The sequence below is a fragment of the Pan troglodytes genome, chromosome 18 (assembly GCF_028858775.2).
Source record: "Pan troglodytes isolate AG18354 chromosome 18, NHGRI_mPanTro3-v2.0_pri, whole genome shotgun sequence".
NCBI classification, from domain to species: Eukaryota; Metazoa; Chordata; class Mammalia; order Primates; family Hominidae; genus Pan; species Pan troglodytes.
The window spans coordinates 33,051,065-33,071,891 of record NC_072416.2 but is presented as its reverse complement, the minus strand read 5'-3'; the positions used below and the strand labels follow the sequence as shown (position 1 = coordinate 33,071,891).

At 47.1% G+C, this 20,827-nt stretch overlaps 1 protein-coding gene across 4 annotated transcripts; it reads right to left on the bottom strand.

Annotated features, from left to right (window-relative positions):
- Window positions 1-413: 413 nt before the first annotated feature.
- LOC129137437 (nuclear pore complex-interacting protein family member B15-like) lies at window positions 414-20,821 on the bottom strand. Of its 4 annotated transcripts, none has more exons than XM_054669238.2 (7): window positions 20,178-20,821; window positions 16,485-16,667; window positions 12,789-12,888; window positions 12,481-12,625; window positions 8,333-8,393; window positions 8,188-8,223; window positions 414-6,837 (listed from the first exon to the last, which is right to left on the bottom strand). In XM_054669238.2, exons 1-7 carry the CDS (start codon window positions 20,241-20,243, stop codon window positions 5,722-5,724), a joined length of 1,707 nt encoding a protein of 568 aa, XP_054525213.1. In that variant the 5' UTR covers window positions 20,244-20,821; the 3' UTR covers window positions 414-5,721. The 4 variants fall into 4 exon arrangements, with proteins under 4 accessions (XP_054525213.1, XP_054525217.1, XP_054525212.2 ...); XM_054669242.2 differs by lacking the exon at window positions 20,178-20,821 and adding an exon at window positions 19,452-19,575; XM_054669237.2 differs by lacking the exon at window positions 20,178-20,821 and adding an exon at window positions 18,602-19,420.
- Window positions 20,822-20,827: the final 6 nt, after the last annotated feature.

Here is a 20,827-nt window from a genome sequence, read left to right as displayed (position 1 = left end):
CTGTTGGGCACCTGGAGGAGGTGGAGGAGGAGGAGGAGAAGAAAGGGGTCTGGGAAAGGATCCGGGTCAAATTAAGTTCTCAAGCGCTGGTGGAAGGTTTAGCTACAGGTCACGGAGAAGATCAGGGAAGCAACAGGACACGCGGGGCAAGGGAGCGTGAGGCTTAGGAGCAATTAGAGGGAGACAAAAAGGTTCTGCTATCCACCAAACCTTCTTCGGTCTGGGCCCTCCCTTGGCAACCCTGGGGCTTTATACTCCCTCTCCACCAATCCCTGATGACCCCGGTGGTGCCTCACAATGGACAATGCCAAGTAGCGCCCGCATCATTCCAATGACCCCTCCCCCATCTCAGTCTCCCACACTCCTCGCAAGGACGGGTCCTCTCTGGAACCTTCACTAACCTGATTTCTGGTCCTCCCCAACCAGCTCCCTGTCCCTGCTTCTGGGCGCTCCTTCCTTCCTGAGCTCCCAGGGTTCCTCAAGGTCACTTTTGGCGACAAAACATAAAAAACAAATGATGGCAGGATGGCAGGAAGAACCTCATACCCAAGCAGGGTGCCAGGTTTTACAGCCTCCGCTCAGCCATTCATATCCTAAGCAACAAAACATCAGCAGGATGCGGAAGGTCCCGATAGTAAACCATCTCCATCACATCCATGTAGCCATCCGTCCATCAACCTGTATCTCAGGAACAAATGTAGATACATTCATTTTAAGCATGCATGGTACATTTACAAAAATTAACCTGACTTATTTTGTTCCAACAAATCTCAATATATTTGAGAGCAATCAAATCACACAGCATGTTTCTGATCATATAACTGTGCTAGAAGTCAATGATTAAAAGCTAATTCAAAATTATTATTTGCTTGGAAATTCAAAGTGCCCTTAGAAGACATAAACATATGAAAGAATCCAAAATGAAAGAAGATTGCCTTTCAACTCAATGATAAGATCGTAACATGGCAATAAAATGTCTCCCTCTGGCCTGGGAATTCCTCTTTGTGCCACAAGGTTGTGTGATCGCAAATCACCCCTAACCCACCTAGACATTTTAACATCCGAAACCGAGTGATGATGTCCTTATCTATATCATCTTACTGCCTGTGTGTGTGGACTTTAAATTCTGAACCCAAATGAGGGGGAGAAAACCAAGTTGACTTTCATGACTGATCTCTCAGGGATGTCCAAGGAATCTGTGCATTTCAAGAAACAAAGTTCATCAGCTTCTCTCCTAAGGTATTTGCCCACAATACCCAGAGGGCTTGGCAGCATCATGTGTGATGGGTGGGGAGCTCCAAGCAGGTGGGCAGGACCCAGGGGCCTGGTGACCAGGACAGACCCCCACTGTCCATCACCTTTCCTGGCCCTGTCCTCTGCTAAACTTCCCACAGGCCTTCTGCCCGATCACACAGAGTGTGCCCAAACTCTCTCAGGCCTCTGGCAGCTGAAAACCACTGCTTTAAATCCCTTTACCATTTACTATGACATAAGGTTATTGTAAACAGGAAATATTCTATTGATGCTACAAATGGAAAGCCAATGCCTTTACCATAAATAGAAAAACAACCCTAAGAAGCAAGCAAAACAAAAACAAAAGAGGGGCTGGGTGTGGTGGCTCACGCCTGTAATCCCAGCACTTTGGGAGGCCGAGGTGGGCGGATCACAAGGTCAGGAGTTCCAGACCAGCCTGGCCAATATGGTGAAACCCTGTCTCTAATAAAACACAAAAATTAGCCGGGTGTGGTGGTGGGCACCTGTAGTCCCACCTACTTGGGAGGCTGAGGCAGGAGAATAGTTTGAACCCGGGAGGCAGAGTCTGCAGTGAGCCGAGATTGCACCACTGCACTCCAGCCTAGGCGACAGAGCGAGACTCTGTCTCAAAAACAGCAACAACTACAAACAAACAAAAAACAGGGTTAACAAAAGTATGGAATTCAATTCTTTTTATATGCTGCAGCCACGTTCTGGCCCTAGATTTGGCTGGGCATGGTGGCTCACGCCTGTAATCCCAGCACTTTGGGAGGCTGAGGCAGGCGGATCATGAGGTTAGGAGTTCGAGATCATCCTGGCCAACATGGTGAAACCCCGTCTCTACTAAAAATACAAAAATTAGCTTTGTGTGGTGGCAGGTGCCTGTAATTCCAGCTACTCAGGAAGCTGAGGCAGGAGAATTGCTTGAACCCGGGAGGCAGAGGTTGCAATGAGCCGAGATCACACCACTGCACTCCAACCTGGGTGACAGAGCAAAACTCCTTCTGAAAAGAAAAAAAAAAAGAAATATTAAGTAACTTGTCTGAGGCCACATAGTTACCAAGACGTGGGAGCTGGGACTTGAACCCAGGCAGTCTGGCTGGATTCATGCCTGCAGCCTCTGCACTCCTGCTACTTACTGTGTGAGAAGCGCCTGTTCTGTGGAAGGTTGTGGGCTGAGATCTTTCCATGAGTTCCACTCATTTACCCCCAAGGCTGTTCTTAAAGACGGGCATGACGGTTATGCCCATTTTACAGATGGGGCCCTGAGGCTCAAAAGGGCATGCCACTCACCCATTTCCACAAAGCTATAGTTAGTTAGCAGAGGGCAGAATTCGGCCGCCTCTCCCCTAGCTTGAAGGCTGTGATTGACACAGAGGGTTTTTTGTTGTCGTTGCTGTTGTTTGTTCCTTTTTCCTTTTTTTGAGACAGGGTCTTGCTCTGTCATCCCGGCTGGAGTGCAGTGGTGCGATGTCAGCTCACTGCAAACTCTGCCTCCAAGATGCAAATGATTCTCGTGCCTCAGCCTCCCAAGTAGCTGGAATTACAGGTGTGCACTACCACGCCCAGCTGTTTTTTGTAGAGATGGGGTTAGTAGAGATTTGTTTAATAGAGACGGGGTTTCACCATGGTCTCTACTAAACCCTGTCTCTACTAAAAATACAAAAATCACCCAGGCGTGGTGGCACATGCCTGTAGTCCCAGCTACTCAAGAGGCTGAGGCAGGAGAATCACTTGAACCTGGGAGGTGGAGGTTGCAGTGACCCAAAATCATGCACTCTAGCCTGGGGTCTCGCTTTTGCCCAGGTTAGAGTGCAGTGGCACAATCATAGTGGCTCACTGCAGCCTCAAACTCCTGGGCTGAAGGGAATCCTCCCACCTCAGCCTCCCAAGTAGCTAGGACTATAGGCATGTGCCATCCTGGCGAGTTAATTTTTTGTGTGTTTTTATTGTCTCGAGACAGAGTCTTGCTCTGTTGCTCAGGCTGGACTGCAATGGCATGATCTTGGCTCACCGCAACCTCCACCTCCTGGGTTCAAGCAATTCTCCTACCTCAGCCTCCCGAGTAGCTGGGATTACAGGTGCGTGCCACCATGCCTGGCTAATTTTGTATTTTTAGTAGAGACAGGGTTTCGCCGTGTTGATCAGGCTGCTCTCGAACTCCTGACCTCGTGATCCACCTGCCTCGGCCTCTCAAAGTGTTGGGATTACAGGCATGAGCCACTGAGCCTGGCCTGGTGAGCTAATTTTTAAATTTGTTATAGAGACAAGAGTCTCTCTTATGTTGCCCAGGCTGGTCTCGACCCCCTGGCCTCAAGTGATCCTCCCACCTCAGCCTCCCAAAGTGCTGGGATTACAGATGGGTGTCAGCGCACCTGGCCTCTGAGGAGGATTTCATTATAAACCTGCCCTGAAGGGAGGGAATCCAATTTTACGAGAGGGTGTAGCCTGGTGAGGCCTGGATGACCTCCGGAGGCAGGGGCTTGTGCCTGTGCTGAGGCCTAAGGGACAATGGGCAGACATGAAGTTGCCCCAGGCAGAGGGTACAGTGTGGGCAAAGTCAGGAAGTGGCAGGGCTTGGATCACTCCAGGAAGAGAGAGGAGTCATGTGTCACAGAAGCTCGAGACCCAGAGAGTGAGGCAGGCAGGCAGGCAGGGACCAAGCTTGGGCACAGCCAGGAAGGCAGGACAGGGCATGGTGGGGCCAATGGAATCATTACCCAAGTCGGGGATTTTCAGGGAAACAGCTTAGATAAGGCCAGGCATACAGTAGCTCCCACCTGTAATCCCAGCATTTGGGGAGGCTGAGGTAGGAGGACTGCTTGAGCCTGGGAGTTCGAGACCAGCCTAGGCAACATAGTGAGACCCCCATATCCACAAAAAATTTAAAAAAGGAGTTTGTGTTCCTGTAGTAGCATACTTGGGAGGTTGAGGTGGCAGTATCACTTGAGCCCGGGAGTTCAAGGCTAAAGTGAGCTGATTGAGCCATTGCACTCCAGCCTGAGCGACAGAGAGATACGCTGTCTCAAAGGAAATACAAATTAAAAAACCAGCCGGGCATGCTGGCGTGTGCCTGTAGTCTCAGCTACTTGGGACACTGAAGTGGGAGGATCGCTTGAGCCCAGGAGTTCAAGGCTGCTGTGAACTATGATTGTGCCTCTGCAGTCCAGCCTGGGCGACAGAGAAAGACCCTGTCTCTTAAAAAAAAACAAAAAAAACTTAGATAAGAGGATGCTGTGCCTCCCTGGGGGTCTTCAGTCACCCATGGTCCTGGCAAGAGAGGAGGGCCAGGAGAGAGCTTCACCCACCTGCTGTCCTGCCCATGTGACATCCGCAGGTGCTGCCATGGCCACGACTGTTGTTACACTCGAGCTGAGGAGGCCGGCTGCAGCCCCAAGACAGAGCGCTACTCCTGGCAGTGCGTCAATCAGAGCGTCCTGTGCGGTGAGTCCCCAGCACCACTATGCCATCCACCCCGAGTATCCCCTGGGCATCCTGGCATAGCCAGATGACTTCCGTGCCCCTGTTGCAATAACCACTGCTTCCAACTCTCTATAGAACACCCCTTGGGTATATCTAATGTAAGTGATATTTATTTTATTTATTTTTTGAGTCAGAGTCTCGCTCTGTCACCCAGGCTAGAGTGTGCTGATGTGATCTTGGCTCACTACAACCTCTGCCTCCTGGGTTCAAGCGATTCTCATGCCTCAGCCTCCCAAGTGGCTGGGATACAGGCATGCACCATCACGCCCAGCTAATTTTTGTATGTTTTTCAGTAGAGGTGGGGTTTCACCAAGTTGGCCGGGCTGGTCTCAAACTCCCCACCTCAAGTGCTCTGCCCGCCTTGGCCTCCCAAAGTGCTGGGATTACAGGCATGAGTCGTGGTGTCTGGCCCTAATGTGAGTGATCTTTAACAATGAGGACTTGAAAAAGAAAACCCTGAAGAAACCTAATTCTTTGATGTCTGGATGACAAGGAAGAAGATAGAAATGGCATCAGATAATAAACAGTGTAAATGTTTATCAGAAAGAGGCTGGTGGTCGGGACCAGTAGGAGGATCGCTTGAGTCCAGGAGTGCATCTCTACAAAAAAGTTAAAGGATTTTTTAACATTGGCCAGGTGTGGTGGCACACATCTGTGATCCCAGCTACTTGGGAGGCTGAGGCAGGAGGATTGCTTGAAGCCCAGGAGGTTGAGGCTGCAGTGAGCTGTGATCGAGCCACTGCACTCCTGCCTGGGTGACAGAGCAAAACCCAGTCTCAAATAATAATAATAATAATAATATTTTACATAACCAACCACTTCTAAAGATTAAAAAAAAAACCCCACAATTAAAAACCTCAGGTCCCTCAGGCAATCATACCAGATACTGAAACAAAGCAATAACATAAGGACTGCAGTATTTATTTTATTTTTATATTGTTTATTTATTCTTTGTTAGTTTGTTTTTGGAGTGTGGGTTTTGTTTTATTTTTTGATTTTTTTCTTTTTTTCGACCCACGGATTTATTCTTATTGCCCAGGCTTGAGTGCAATGGCGTGTTCTCAGCTTACTCAACCTCCGCCTCTTGGGTTTGGGTAATTGTGTCTCGGCCTCCCTCTGCCTCTTGAGCTTGGGCGATTGTTCCACCTCATCCGCCCTCCGCCTCTTGGGTTTGGGTAATTGTGTCTCGGCCTCCCTCTGCCTCTTGGGCTTGGGCGATTGTTCCACCTCATCCGCCCTCCGCCTCTTGGGTTTTGGTGATTGTTCCACCTCATCCACCCTCCACCTCTTGGGTTTCGGTGGTTTTTCCGCCTCAGCCTCCTGAGTAGCTAAGGGAGGAGTCTTCAGATTATCATCCACTGAGGGTGGAAGAGGAGAGGGTGGAAGAGGAGCAAGGAGACACTCCTTCAGATTATCATCCACTGAGGGTGGAAGAGGAGAGGGTGGAAGCGGAGCAAGGAGACATTCCTTCAGATTATCATCCACTGAGGGTGGAAGACGAGCAAGGAGACACTCCTTCAGATTATCATCCACTGAGGGTGGAAGAGGAGAGGGTGGAAGAGGAGAGGGTGGAAGAGGAGCAAGGAGACACTCCTTCAGATTATCATCCACTGAGGGTGGAAGAGGAGCAAGGAGACACTCCTTCAGATTATCATCCACTGAGGGTGGAAGAGAAGAGGGTGGAAGAGGAGCAAGGAGACACTCGTTCAGATTATCATCCACTGAGGGTGGAAGAGGAGAGGGTGGAAGAGGAGCAAGGAGACACTCCTTCAGATTATCATCCACTGAGGGTGGAAGAGGAGAGGGTGGAAGAGGGATAAGGAGACACTCGTTCAGATTATCATCCACTGAGGGTGGAAGAGGAGAGTGTGGAAGAGGAGCAAGAGGACACTCCTTGATATTATCATCCACTGAGGGTGGAAGGGGACGATGGAGACATTCGGGAGGTGTCTTGAGGCTCAGGGAGTTATCCGTTATAGAACGTTGTTGAGTTGGAGGAGGTGGCTGGCGGCCCATCCTGTTTTTTAAAGTTTCAGCTGTGAGGTAGGGCCAGTAGGGCAATCCTGAAGAATGACGATGCTCCGCTGCCGCCATTCTGACCTGTAGGGCCGAAGAAGGGAATGTTTTCACACATATTCATTTGATGGACAAAATTACTGCCACCAACACGGTCTGCACCTTCTGTTGCTGGTGATAGATTTTTGCACCTTTCCATCCTCCAGGTTTCAAAATAGCAGTATCACTGTCATAATATCACCCTTCCACTGAGTACTGCTGACAGCTGGGGGGTAAAGAAAAGTCATTGGGACACACTGTTGTCTCCACATGCCACTGTGTCTGTCTGCAAATGTAGGCAGGCTGGGGTCCTGCCCCAGGGAAGACAGAGTCATAACAGAGTAATAAAGAAGCATGTTTGAGACACAGGAGTGTCTATGTCTATCCTCATTCCTCCCTCACAGCCATCACCAGAGCATGTTTCTTGCACCAGGTCAACAGACAGTAAGAGAGGCATGAAAAGCCCATTGTCCACACATGTTGCAGCTTCTTTTTGGAGAATGTTTTCCAGGCCTTTTATGTTCTGTCTCTGATTCTCAGAACTCTGCAAGGTCAGTGTGACCACCCTGCTCCAAATCTAAGAAAACAGAGGTTTCCAGAGGAAGGAGAAATTGTGCCCAGGGTCACACAGCTTGCAAGAGGCAGAGTGGAAGTTGATTCCAGCTCTGCCTGCAGGCCCCTCTCATTTCCCCTCTGTTTCCCTTCTTGACAAAGGATCTTCTTCACTCTGGAGGTGCCACCCATGAGAACAAAGAGCTCTGGAGAGATGTGGATTCCTGAAGAGCTGCAGGGGAACTGGGAGAGGGTTTTCTGACAGAACAATCTTACCTCAAGAAGTCAGTTAGGCATGGCTGTAATATTTCTTTTCACTCCCAGGTAATACCAAATTGTAAGTGCACTAGGACATAAAGAATACTTTTGTCCATGGAAAAATGAGGTGGGAATTCTAAACAAAGCAAGTTTTAAAACTGTGTTTCACTTCAAGTGTACAAGTCCCATCACGTGTAATCATAGGACTCGGCAGCTTTTGAAGGTACAGAGGCCACACAAGAACCAGCTTAGCTGAGCATCACTTAAGGCCTTCATTTGGAATTGTCCCTGTGGGTAATAAGTTACATTCACTCTTCACTAATTTACAGTCAGGGCCCATTTGCTATTACAAATATGGAACCTCTGACACTTTGAATATTAGATCAGGGGCCCCACTGGGTGGGGATGAAGGTGTTTTTGCACAACACGGTTACCAACAGGGATGGGACTGTGATGCTTGTAGGCAGCCTTTCTCTCTGCCATCTCCCTCTGCAGGGCTTGAGCACAGAGCTGTAGGGAGAAAAATGTATCCATGTCCTGACCTGGCAGACTATGTTCAAAAGCAAGGAAAACAAACAAACTTACCCGGTTGCAAAGAGGCTTTCTTGCAGGAGGGGGGATCTGAAAAAGCCAACACATGAGAAATTGAATGTTGAGAGAGTCTAAGAGCCGTGGCATCATCTGCATCAGCACTGAACTATCCTGCAACTGCGGGGAGGAAGCTCCTTACTTTGCATTTGTGGTAGTCCTCTGCCCGCCGCCGCAACTCTTGTGCACGTTGAAACATTTTCCTATGGATTACAATCACTTTCATCAGATAAAGCACCACTTTCAGGATGATTTTAAATAATCTGCCATGTTTCTGTTATCCTCACAACTGTACCCTTACACAATCTATCTCTACCTAGAAAACGTATTTCAGATGGCTATAAGAGTACAATCTGAGCCGGTCGCGGTGGCTGACGCCTGTAGTCCCAGCACTCTGGGAGGGCGAGGCGGATGGATCACGAGGTCAGGAGATTGAGACCATCCTGGCTAATAAGGTGAAACCCCATCTCTACTAAAAATACAAAAGATTAGCCGGGCGTGGTGGCAGGCACCTGTAATCCCAGCTACTCGGGAGGCTGAGGCAGGGGAATCACTTGAACCTGGGAGGCGGAGGTTGCAGTGAGCCAAGATCACGTCATTGCACTCCAGCCTGGGTGACACAGCGAGACTCCATCTCAGAAAAACAAAAACAAAAACAAAAACAAAAAAACTGTATGGTCTGATCCAAACTGTTGCTATATTGATTCCTCCTCTTGATTACTGCCTGCTGACTTCTGAGATGATAGTTTCCTTCCCCATTCTCAGTATATCCCTAATTCATCCTTCATTGAGCATCTTTTATCATAAAGCTCTATTCTCTTTGTATTAATATCCTTACCGTGTTTCACAGGGCAGAAACAGCTGGGCTTATAAACAGGCATAGTCCTTTTGAAGGATGTGGTTGATCCTACAACAACACACTTTCCTAAGGATGACAACAACTCACCCCACCCCTAGAATGGCTGGTATGAACCGAGTTTCCACACAGTCTAGCTGGCAATGGGGTCAGGAGACGTTTTGCTGCTTCACATCTTTTGGTCACTGGTAAATATTAAGGTACTTTGTTTTCTGTTTTGTGAACTCTCTCTCTCTCTCACGATATGTCTTCTGACCATTTGTTTCTATTTCTGCATTTACTGGGTCTAAGCATTGTACAGAGGTTAAAAACAACACTCCAATGGGCGTTTCCCAGGAGGGTGGGGTTCAGTTTCTGAACTCACTTCTAGGTGTGTATTTCTTTCATATCCAATTTCCCATTTTCCTCTGCCTCTGATACCTACCTCTCCTTTTCTGCATGCTCACATTCTTTCATGCTTAGTTTCCTCAGATTAGAAGGGAGAGAAATGCACACACATGATCCACCAGCCCGTGTGGGATTCCCTCTGCCCTTCTGGCATCTGAAGGCTGTGATTCAAAGATCCCCCCTGCAACCTTTCCACAAATGAACCAACTGATTCTCACAACCAAAGGGAGAATGGACACCTCCCATTGAGGGACAAAAAAAAGTCACACTCTGGCCTGCTGGCAAGTCACCTGTCATTTCCAGCTCATCTTCATAGTTCCATAGTTAGTCCTATTCTTTAGTAAATATAAAGACTATTAAAAGCTTCTATGAGGTGCACTATGTGTGTTTCTGGGGTCAGTCTTGTGCTTGACACAGCGAAAGCTCATTTTAGTTCAGTGTGAAAAACCAGACCTCACCAATTCATCACAACTAACTCCATCGGAAGCAGAGGATTGCTCCTCATCTGACTCCTCCTGTGTGAGACCTGATTCTCAGTCAGAGGCTGATGCCGGAACTGAGACCATCAGCCATAGAGAGATCGTTCCAGAATATGGTGTCATTAACCCCGCAGTTCACTACTGCACTTTGCCATGATTCAGGACTGGAACTCTTGTCATCGACTTTAAAGATCCTGGTTGACAGAAAAGGCAATCTGAATGCTGGGCGCATCTATTGAATTACACATGATCGGAATGGCTCCTAAGTCAGGGTGTTATGTCCTGAAAATAGGTGACAACGGCAAACCATCCACCCTGGTGTTGACTGACTTTAACAAGGTTAAGTTCACAGAGATTGAGGTCAGAAAAAGGAAACGGCCTAAAAAGGGTAAGTTTGCTGTGTTGCCCTCACACCACTTGATTCATGGTCCTGATCCTAAGGATCTCACCTGATACTTGGTTTTATAGGAAGGATGTGTAAAATTCCCAGAACGCTAGGAAACAGGGACGAAAACACTTCAAAGAGAAAGTTAATGAACTTGTTTCTGACCACAGGGCATCCTTCAGCACATGCTGTCTGGAGTGGCCTCAAACAAGGAGTGTGTGGTGAGGTGCTGAGAATGCAATGGGAGCAGGGTCCTGTCCCCACGCTACAGAAGCTCACAGTTTAATGCAAATGAGAAGCCAGTGAGGACATCACTACTCCTGCTGTGCACTTGGGAACTAGAAACACAAAACCTGACTCTGGAGGGAAGCTAAGGAAGCATTCTACTCTTGAGTTGACATAAGTGCATCTGAAGCTTCTGATCTCTGATGAGAACAATGGGGGACACCAAACAGAATATAAAACCCATGATTGAATACATCCAATTGCTAACATGGCAGTAAACAGACATGAGGTGAAGATGGAGGAGAAGGAAACCCAGGACGAAAGTCAGCCTCGCATTTGGAACCCATTTCCCTGAGTTTCACTGCTGAATTCCAGAAGGAACTACTGAGATGCAAAGAAGCACAGCAGCTTTTGCACACATGCGTGGGATTAGATGGAAAACAAGTGGATTGAGGGTCTGCCAATGAAAGCGACCCATACTGAAGTCCACTGGCTCTGGTTGAGACCCAGAAGAGTCATGCATCAGAATAGAGGTGGACAGGAAATACCCTGGCCTTTGTAGGGACTGAGCCTGCACCGACGACCTCAATTGCAGCCTGTATGGAGGACCCCTGACCATCCCCCAGAAGTAGACTCCCATCTCTTCTGCAGCAAGATAACATGCTACTAGGCCTCAATTCATTGCTAAATATTTTTTAACAAGTATCTCACATTTAACAAAAAAAGATCAGTCATATGGCAGCAAAATACAATGTAATATGACCAAAACATGAAAGACTGTGAAAATGAATCTGGAGGTGACCCAAGCATTGAATTCAACAATCCAGGCTGGGTGTGGTGGCTCACACTGGGAGGCTGAGGTAGGCAGATCACCTGAGGTCAGGAGTTCAAGACTAGCCTGGCCAACATGGTGAACCCCTGTCTCTACTAAAATTACAAAAATTGGGCTGGGCACGGTGGCTCATGCCTGTAATCCCAGCACATTGGGAGGCCGAGGTGTGCGGATCATGATGTCAGGAGTTCTAGACCAGCTTGGCCAATATGGTGAAACCCCGCCTCTACTAAAAATACAAAAATTATCCGGGCATGGTGGCATATGCCTGTAGTCCCAGCTACTCAAGAGGCTGAGGGATAAGAATCGCTTGAACCTTGGAGGTGGAGGTTGCAGCGAGCCAAGATCATGCCACTGCACTCTAGCCTGGGTGACAGAGTGAGACTCTGTCTCAAAAAAAAAAAAAAAAAAAAAAAATTTGGCCAAATGTGGTGGCACACACCTGTAATCCAAGCTACTCGGGAAGCTGAGGCAGAATTGCTTCAAACTGGGAGGCAGAGGTTGCAGTGAGCCAAGATTGCACCATAGCACTCCAGCCTGGGCGACAGAGCGAGACTCTATCTCAAAATTTAAAAAAAAAAAAAGGCTGGCTGTGGTGGCTCATGCCTCTAATCCCAGAACTTTGGGAGGCTGAGGCAGGTAGATTACCTGAGGTCAGAAGTTCGAGACCAGCCTGGACAACATGGTGAAACCCCATCTCTAGGAAAAATACAAAAATTAGCTGGGCGTGGTGGTGGGCACCTGTAATCCCAGCTACTTGGGAGGCTGAGGCAGGAGAATCACTTGAACCCAAAAGGCAGTGAGCTGAGATTGTGCCATTGCACTACAGCCTGGGCAACAACAGCAAAGCTCCATCTCAGGAAAAAAAAAAAAAAAAAGAGAGAGAGAAAGGAAAACCAATGCCAGTACTAGCAACTCCTCTTCCCCCGAAAAAATGACAAACAAGAATGTAGGAAGGGAAAGGAATTATACAGCTTAAACTAATGAAGCAGAAAGGACAAACTCAATTTTGAACCCACTGAATGTGCCACAAATATTGTAGAAAATATTCTCAAGGACTTTACAGTTGTCTACTTTGATTGACACATGGTTCATACAACAGTATTTGTGTCAAGGCACATCTTACTGTTTTCTGGCGGTCTTCCTCTTTCCATTGATTTTGTCATGATGGTTGATTTTCGTTGTCACCTTCCTCTTATGGATTTTAGCTCTAAATTTTCTTTTCACATGTCTCCGTAGAGTAATGACGTCTTTCAGGCCAATTTTATTTCCTGGAAAGGAAGAAACTCTTTTCTTTGTGTGCATACAAATGGACCTCAGCCCTTGGTGAGAGTGAGGAGAGGAGAAGGTGAGAAACCTGAGGGCAAGAAGCTGTTCTTTCCCTTTCCAGGGCAAACTCATTTCCACACTATGGGGACTCCAAGAGAGCCATACCTTCCTGTCTACGTCGGTTGGACCTCCAGGCTCTCTGCTGTACATCCGTGGATCCATCATGTCCATTTTCAGACTGGAAGATAGTCTTCAGGAAAGACAACTAGGAAATAATAATATAAGAATGACGGCTGGGCACGGTGGCTCATGCGTATAATCCCAGTACTTTGGGAGGCCGAGGCAGGTGGATCACGGGGTCAGGAGTTCAACACCAGCCTGGCCAAGATGGTGAAACCCCGTCTCTACTAAAAATACAAAAATTAGCCGGGCATGGCAGCGGGCGCCTGTAATCCGAGCTACTCGGGAGGCTGAGGCAGAGAACCGTTTGAAGCTGGGAGGCGGAGGTTGCAGTGAGCCGAGATCACACCACTGCACTCCAGCCTGAGCGACAGAATGAGACTCTGTCACACACACACACAAAGAATGACATGAGGCTGGCACGGTGGCTCACTCCTGTAATCCCAGCACTTTGGGAGGCCGAGGCAGGCGGATCACCTGAGGTCGGGAGTTTGAGACCAGCCTCACCAACATGGAGAAACGCTGCCTCTGCTAAAAATACAAAATTAGCCAGGCATGGTGGTGCATGCCTGTAATCCCAGCTAGTCGGGAGGCTGAGGCAGGAGAATCACTTGAACCCAGCAGGAAAAGATTGTGGTGAGCTGAGATTGTGCCATTGCACTCCAACCTGGGCAACAAAATTGAAACGCTGTCTCAAAAAAAAAAAAAAAAAAAAGGCCAGGTGCAGTAGCACATGCCTGTAATCCCAGCACTTTGGGAGGCTGAGGCGGGTGAATCAGAAGGTCAAGAGATGGAGACCATCCTGGGCAACATGGTGAAACCCCGTCTCTACTAAAAATACAAAAATTAGCTGAGCATGGTGATGCACGCCTGTAGTCCCAGCTACTCGGGAGACTGAGGCAAGAGAACTGCTTAAACTCAGGAGGCAGAGGTTGCAGTGAGCCAAGATCCCACCACTGCACTCCAGCCTGGTGACAGAGTGAGACTCCATCTCAAAAAAAAAAAAAAAAAAAAATGACATGAATATACTTCACACAACGGAACTGTACACTTCAACACGGTTAGATGGTAATTATCATCTTCTAAGTATTTTACCACAGGTTAACACGTTTCACAACTTGAAAAGGAAGTAATTACCTTCAGCTCTCTGAGTTCTAGAATTTGTAACATTTCACCCCCTGCTCCTTCCTGATCTGCACTGGAGCATCTTCCTTCTGTCCCTGCTCTACTCAGAGTTCACTTTCCCTTCCCTCACATCAGCTTCGTTGAGGCTGGTTTGAACTTAATGCAAAACATTCTCACTAATGATTGAATTCCCACCAAGATTTCCATATTATCACAGTATGCTTTTAATCTTCTAAGATATTAAATATTTGTTCTCATCATAGCGAAAATGCAATGCAAATCCCATCTCAGATGTGGGTCAGATACCTATGAATCTCCTGAGGTAGTCATTGAAATGACTTTTTTCTTGAGATGGAGTGTCACTCTCAACCATGCTGAAGTGCAGTGGCGCTACCTTGGCTCACGGCAACCTCCACCTCCCAGACTCAAGCGATTCTTGTGCCTCGGCCTCCCAAGTAGCTGGGATTACAGGTGCCTGCTACCATGCCTGGCTAATTTTTGTCTTTTCAGTAGAGATGGGGTTTCACCATGTTGGCCCATCTGGTCTTGAACTCCTGACCTCAAGTGATCCACCTGCCTCAGCCTCCCAAAGTGCTGGGATTACAGGCATGAGCCACCACACCTGGCCTGAAATAATATCTTTCAAATTCTTTGCAGAATTTGATTTTTCCTGGTTTCTGCACATAGGATAAAAAAAAAAAAATCATGTACTAGGATTTCGAGAGAAGCAATGGGTAATCTAAAAAGATGAAAAGAGAAACCACATCAATCCCACAACTACTGCTAGATTTCATAGGAAAGGTAGCTGGCCCAGTTTGGAGCTAGGAGAAATGTTAAACACATGAAGAAATGACAAGCAAAGAAATGCCATCACACATGAATGCTTCATGGCACCCATGATGTCCCTGCTTAGGAGGTAATGGTATAGATGACTAGATGACAAGGACAAAGATGAGAGGTGCGAAGTTGTCCAAGTCCAACAGCTCAACTGAACTTTCCTAAATGGAACTGTTAAAAAGTGGTAAATTTAACAACTTCCCCTGGCTCACGTGGTGGCTCACGCTTGTAATCCCAGCACTTTGGGAGGCTGAGGCGGGTGGATTATTTGAGGTCGGGTTTTGAGACTAGCCTGGCCAACATGGTAAAACCCCGACTCTACTAAAAATACAAAAATTTGCTGGGCATGGTGGTGGGCACCTGTAATCCCAGCTACTTGAGAGGCTGAGGCAGGGGAATCGCTTGAAGCCAGGAGGTGGAAGTTGCAGTGAGCCGAGATCACACCATTATACTCCAGCCTGGGCAACAGAGGGAGACTCGTCTCGGGGGTGAGAAAAAAAAAAAAAAAAAAGCTTCCTCCAATTTATACCGAAAATTCTCTGTTCAGGACTAAGTGGCATAGAGAATGTTAAATGTGCCTAGATATCTTCATAACTCATATATTTTCTGTTTTCTACATATCTTGAAAGACAGTGCCAAATGATGTGTAATTATCTAGGTGGTTAAACTGAAACGTACTTCCTCTTCCCTTGAATATAAAAAAGCATTGTGGTATTAGTACTTTTATCTTGGATCATTGTTCAGAAGGAGTTTCAGCCCCCAGACAACCACATTTTTACTGTCATGAATAGCAAGACAAAATGTAGAGCTCAACTTCCCCAAAGGAAAAAAGGCTCAAAAGACAAATTATGGCACAACTCAGCAGCCAAATTCTTACCAAGTACAGACTTTTGACATACTGATCTCTCTCCAGTTGCAAGTGGGAACATGCACTTTGAATGATGTCATTCAAAATTACCCTGCCCAGACACACTTTTCATCGATTCTCTTGGAGGGCAGTTCTAAGAGATTCTCTGGGGCTTTCTCTGCATCATGAGACGCAGTGCAGTTCTGCCCTTCACCTTCCGGCAGTTTGTCACCTCGTCCCTATGACCTCAGAGGAACTTTGTCTCAGGCCAATTGTTTGTTCCTTGGCCTCTTTCATTTCCCCTAAAAATCATTTGCTGCCCCTCTAAATGGCCTACATCTCCATCTATCTCCCTCTCCCCTCACAAGAGGGTGCTCTTTAAGCATCAACTATCCGGCCCTTCTAGCAGTCTCATTTTTCAGCTGGTTCCCATGTTTATGCCTGTTCTATGTTTTTCTTTTCCTGTTAAGCTGTCTGTTGTCAGCTCATTTCTGCAGTGAATCTTCAGAGAGGAGATTGGAAGCTTTCCTTCCACCCATACGATAGAACTATAAAGCAGAAGAGTTTAGAAAGAATTTCCTATTTAAGTGATGAAACCTCATACTCCATTTGTGATAAATAGCACAAAGGTTAAAAAAACTTATTTTTGACCAAAAGCTCTGTTGACATTCTATTAAACAAACACCGACCTATTTAATTTTCATAATGTAAATGGCAGACATTTTCATAATTCTTATGCTAATAAATCATTTCCCTGATTGTTTGGGTAAAACCACATATTCATAATGAAGTCCAGAAATGTGAATTGTTTTATATAATTTATTCTTATTTGTGATTACAAGTATACCTCTACAGAAAGTTAGTATACTCACACAAAGGTAATTTGTGCAGAAGAGAATGGTAAATGTGTAAGGTCTCAGAAACTCAATAATGATAATTATCAAATTATCCAATTTTTGTGGAGATGGGGTTTTGCCATGTTGGCCAGGGTGGTCTCGAACTCCTCCACAAAAGTCAGTCTCACGATGACGATAGACAGCCAGAGTATTGATAACCTGGAATAATAATAGTTGAAATAATGAAAAGGTCAATGACACTGACAATATTTCACTCAGAAAGAATCATCCTTAGAAACCGTCAACCTCCTCCAAAAGGTAACCACATCCCTCAGATATCACCGTGGGATTCCACTGCTACAAAAAAGAACAGAAGTTACAAGTCTCATCTTTTTCAGATGGCTGGTAGTGTTTTTAGGCATTGCAAATGTGGGGTGCTGTCTTTCTTGGTATAAAGCAGGGATATCCAATCTTTTGACTTCCCTGCCAATATTAAAAGAAGCAAAGTTGTCTTGAGCCACACATAACATACACTACCACTAACAATAGCTGATGATCTAAAAAAAAAATTTTTTTTTTTTTTTTTTTTTTTTTTGGAGACAGAGTTCCGCTCCACTCAGTCGCCCAGGCTGGAGTGCAGTGGTGCAATCTCGGCTCACTGCAACCTCCAGCTCCTGGGCTCAAGCCATTCTCCTCCCTCAGCCTCCCGAGTAGCTGAGATTACAGGTCTCTGCCACCATGCCCGACTAATTTTTGTATTTTTAGTACAGATGAGGTTTCACCATGTTGGCCAGTCTGGCCTTGAACTCCTGATAGGCGATCTGCCTGCCTCGGCCTCCCAAAGTGCTGGGATTACAGGTGTGAGCCACCGTGCCCAGCCATTTGTTTTTGTTTTTGCTTTTGTTTGGTGTTTTGTTTTTGAGATGGGATCTCACTCTGTCACCCAGGCTGGAGTGCAGTGGCGTGCTCTCGGCTCACTGCAACCTCTGCCTCTCAGGTTCAAGTGATTCTCCTGCCTCAGCCTCCTGAGTAGCTGGGAGTACAGGTGCCTGACAATGCACTCAGCAAATTTTTGTCTTTTTTGTGGAGATGGGGTTTTGCCATGTTGGCCAGGGTGGTCTCAAACTCCTGACCTCAGGTAATCTGCCCGCCTCAGCCTCCCAAAGTGCTGGGATTACCGGCATGAGCCACTGTACCTGGCCAAAATCTCCTAATGTTTTAAGAAAGTTTACAAATTTGTGTTGAACTGCATTCAAAACTGTCCTGGGCCACATGCAGCCCGTCACTCATGGCTAAGACAAGCTAAGTATAAAGTAATTATCTTTTCTTTTTGTTTGGAGACAAAGTCTTGCTCTGTCACCCAGGCTAGATTGCAGTGGCATGATCTCAGCTCACAGCAACCTCCGCCTCCCGGGTTCAAGCGATTCTCCTGCCTCAGCTACTGAGTAATTGGGATTACAGGCGCCTGCCACCGCACTCGGCTAATTTTTGTATTTTTAGTAGAAACAGGGTTTCACCATCTTGCCCAGGCTGGTCTCCAACTCCTGACCTCATGATCCACCTGCCTCGGCCTCCCAAAGTGCTGGGAATACAGGTGTGAGCCACTGCACCTGGCCAGTAGTTATCTTTTCTTTAAAGTTATTTACTTGTTTTTTAAATTGATGTATAACATTGGATGCATTTATTATATATCACATGGTAAAAGAATCCCTCTAAATAATACTTCTCTCTTGGATTATATGAATCTTTGTCATTTAAAGCTCAGCATAAGTAAAAAAAAAAAAAAAAAAAAAATACAATGAAGAGATTACTTCATTCACAAATAAGGATCAAATTTTAGTGCTTAAAAATTAACAAGGTGGGCCGGGCATGGTGGCTCACGCCTGCAATCCCAGCACTTTGGGAAGCCGAGGTGGGTGGACCATGAGATCAGGAGATTGAGACCATCCTAGCTAACACGGTGAAACCCATCTCTACTAAAATTACAAAAAATTAGCAGGGCATGGTGGCACGCGCCTATAGTTCCAGCTACTTGGGAGGCTGCGGCAGAAGAATCACTTGAACCCGGGAGGCAGGGGTTGCAGTGAGCCGAGATCGCACCACTGCACTTCAGCCTGGGTGACAGAGCGAGACTCTGTCTCAAAAAAAATTACCAAGGCGGAGATCATGAAAATGGCATGAATAGTGTGGGATTTCTCTAAGATTGTTGGTATTAATTCCATTAGACTCTCATGTGAGTGAAGACGAAGACTTCCCCTGAGTAAGTTCAGACAGCTTGTGATAACATTTCTACATCGATTCCTCAGGATTTAACTACATATTCTTGAAAACATCTCAATTTTAAATGTTTCTTTCAAGATGGTGAATTAAACAGAGATAGCCCTTCATCAGGTTGAACTCAGCATATGCTGAGTCTGAAATGGAAATGATGGAGTTAGAGAACCATACAACAATGGTAATGATTTCAGAAACATAGTGTTGAGCAGAACAAAGCAGACACAAAAGAGTACCTATGGCATGGCATGCATCTGTATACGCGAAATTCCAGAATAAGCAAGCTAACCTATGATAAAGAGACTGGCTGGGAAGAGTGAGAGTTCACTTTCTGGGGTGACATAATAGTGTAGATCTTGGCTGGGCACGGTGGTTCATGCCTGTAATCCCAACGCTTTGTGAGGCCGAGGCGGGCGGATCACCTGAGGTCGGGAGTTCAAAACCAGCCTGACCAACATGGAGAAACCCTATCTCTACTAAAAATACAAAATTAGCTGGGAGTGGTGGCACATATCTGTAATCCCAGCCACTCGGGAGGCTGAGGCAGGAGAATCGCTCGAACCTGGGAAGCAGAGGTTGTGGTGAGCTGATATTGCCCCATTTCACTCCAGCCTGGGCAACAAGGGAGAAACTGTCTCAAATAAATAAATAAATAAATAAAATAATGTAGATCTTGAAAGGGGGTTGGTTTATGCTGGTGTATGTACTTTCCAAAGTTAGTAAACTTACACTTAAGGTTATATATTTTGGCCAGGCGCGGTGGCTCACGCCTGTAATCCCAGCACTGGGAGGCCGAGGCAGGCAGATCACGAGGTCAAGAGATGGAGACCATCCTGGCGAACATGGTGAAACCCCGTCTCTACTAAAAATACAAAAATTAGCCAGGCGTGGTGGTCTACTAAAAATACAAAAATTAGCCAGGCGTTGTAATCTGAGCTACTCAGGAGGCTGAGGCAGGACAATTGCTTGAACCCCGGAAGCAGAGGTTGCAGTGAGCCGAGATCTTGCCACTGCACTCCAGCCTGGGCGACAGAGTGAGACTCTGTCTAAAAAAAAAAAAAAAAAAAAAAAATCATCAAACCAGATGACACAAATCAAATGACATTTCACTTTGTTTTGGTCCATTTTGTTTGTTAGAGACAAGAGTGCAGCGGGGCCATCTCGGCTCACTGCAACGTCCAGCTCCTGGGCCCAAGCGATCCTCCCACCTCAGCCTCTCCAGTAACTGGGATAACAGGTACGCACCACCAGGCCCAACTAATCTTTTTTGGAATTTTTTGTAGAGATGGGGTTTCGCTATGATGCCCTGGCTACTCTTCAACTCCTGGACTCGAGTGATCTGCCCACCTCGGCCCCCTAAAGTGCTGGGATTACAGGCCTGAGCTGTGTAATTTCATGCCGCGTGACACAGCCCAGTAAAAAGGAAGAAACCCCGCGGGTCCAGCGTCTACTCACAGGGGTGGGATGATGGCTGATAAATCCCAGCAGGAGCCAAAAGAGGAGCCACCACCGCAGACGCATGTCCTGGTCCTTTCAGGGCGCCCTGAGGCGGCCAGGACAGAGGTGGAGGTGGCTCAGGGCACGGGGGAAGGAAGGGGACGGGGACCGGGGCCGGATCTGAGTTGGGGAGGGGGAGGGGAGGGGGAGGGGAAGGGGAGGGGAAGGGGGGAAGTAAGGGAAGGGAAAGGAGAAGGGGGCTGTTGGGCACCTGGAGGAGGTGGAGGAGGAGGAGGAGAAGAAAGGGGTCTGGGAAAGGATCCGGGTCAAATTAAGTTCTCAAGCGCTGGTGGAAGGTTTAGCTACAGGTCACGGAGAAGATCAGGGAAGCAACAGGACACGCGGGGCAAGGGAGCGTGAGGCTTAGGAGCAATTAGAGGGAGACAAAAAGGTTCTGCTATCCACCAAACCTTCTTCGGTCTGGGCCCTCCCTTGGCAACCCTGGGGCTTTATACTCCCTCTCCACCAATCCCTGATGACCCCGGTGGTGCCTCACAATGGACAATGCCAAGTAGCGCCCGCATCATTCCAATGACCCCTCCCCCATCTCAGTCTCCCACACTCCTCGCAAGGACGGGTCCTCTCTGGAACCTTCACTAACCTGATTT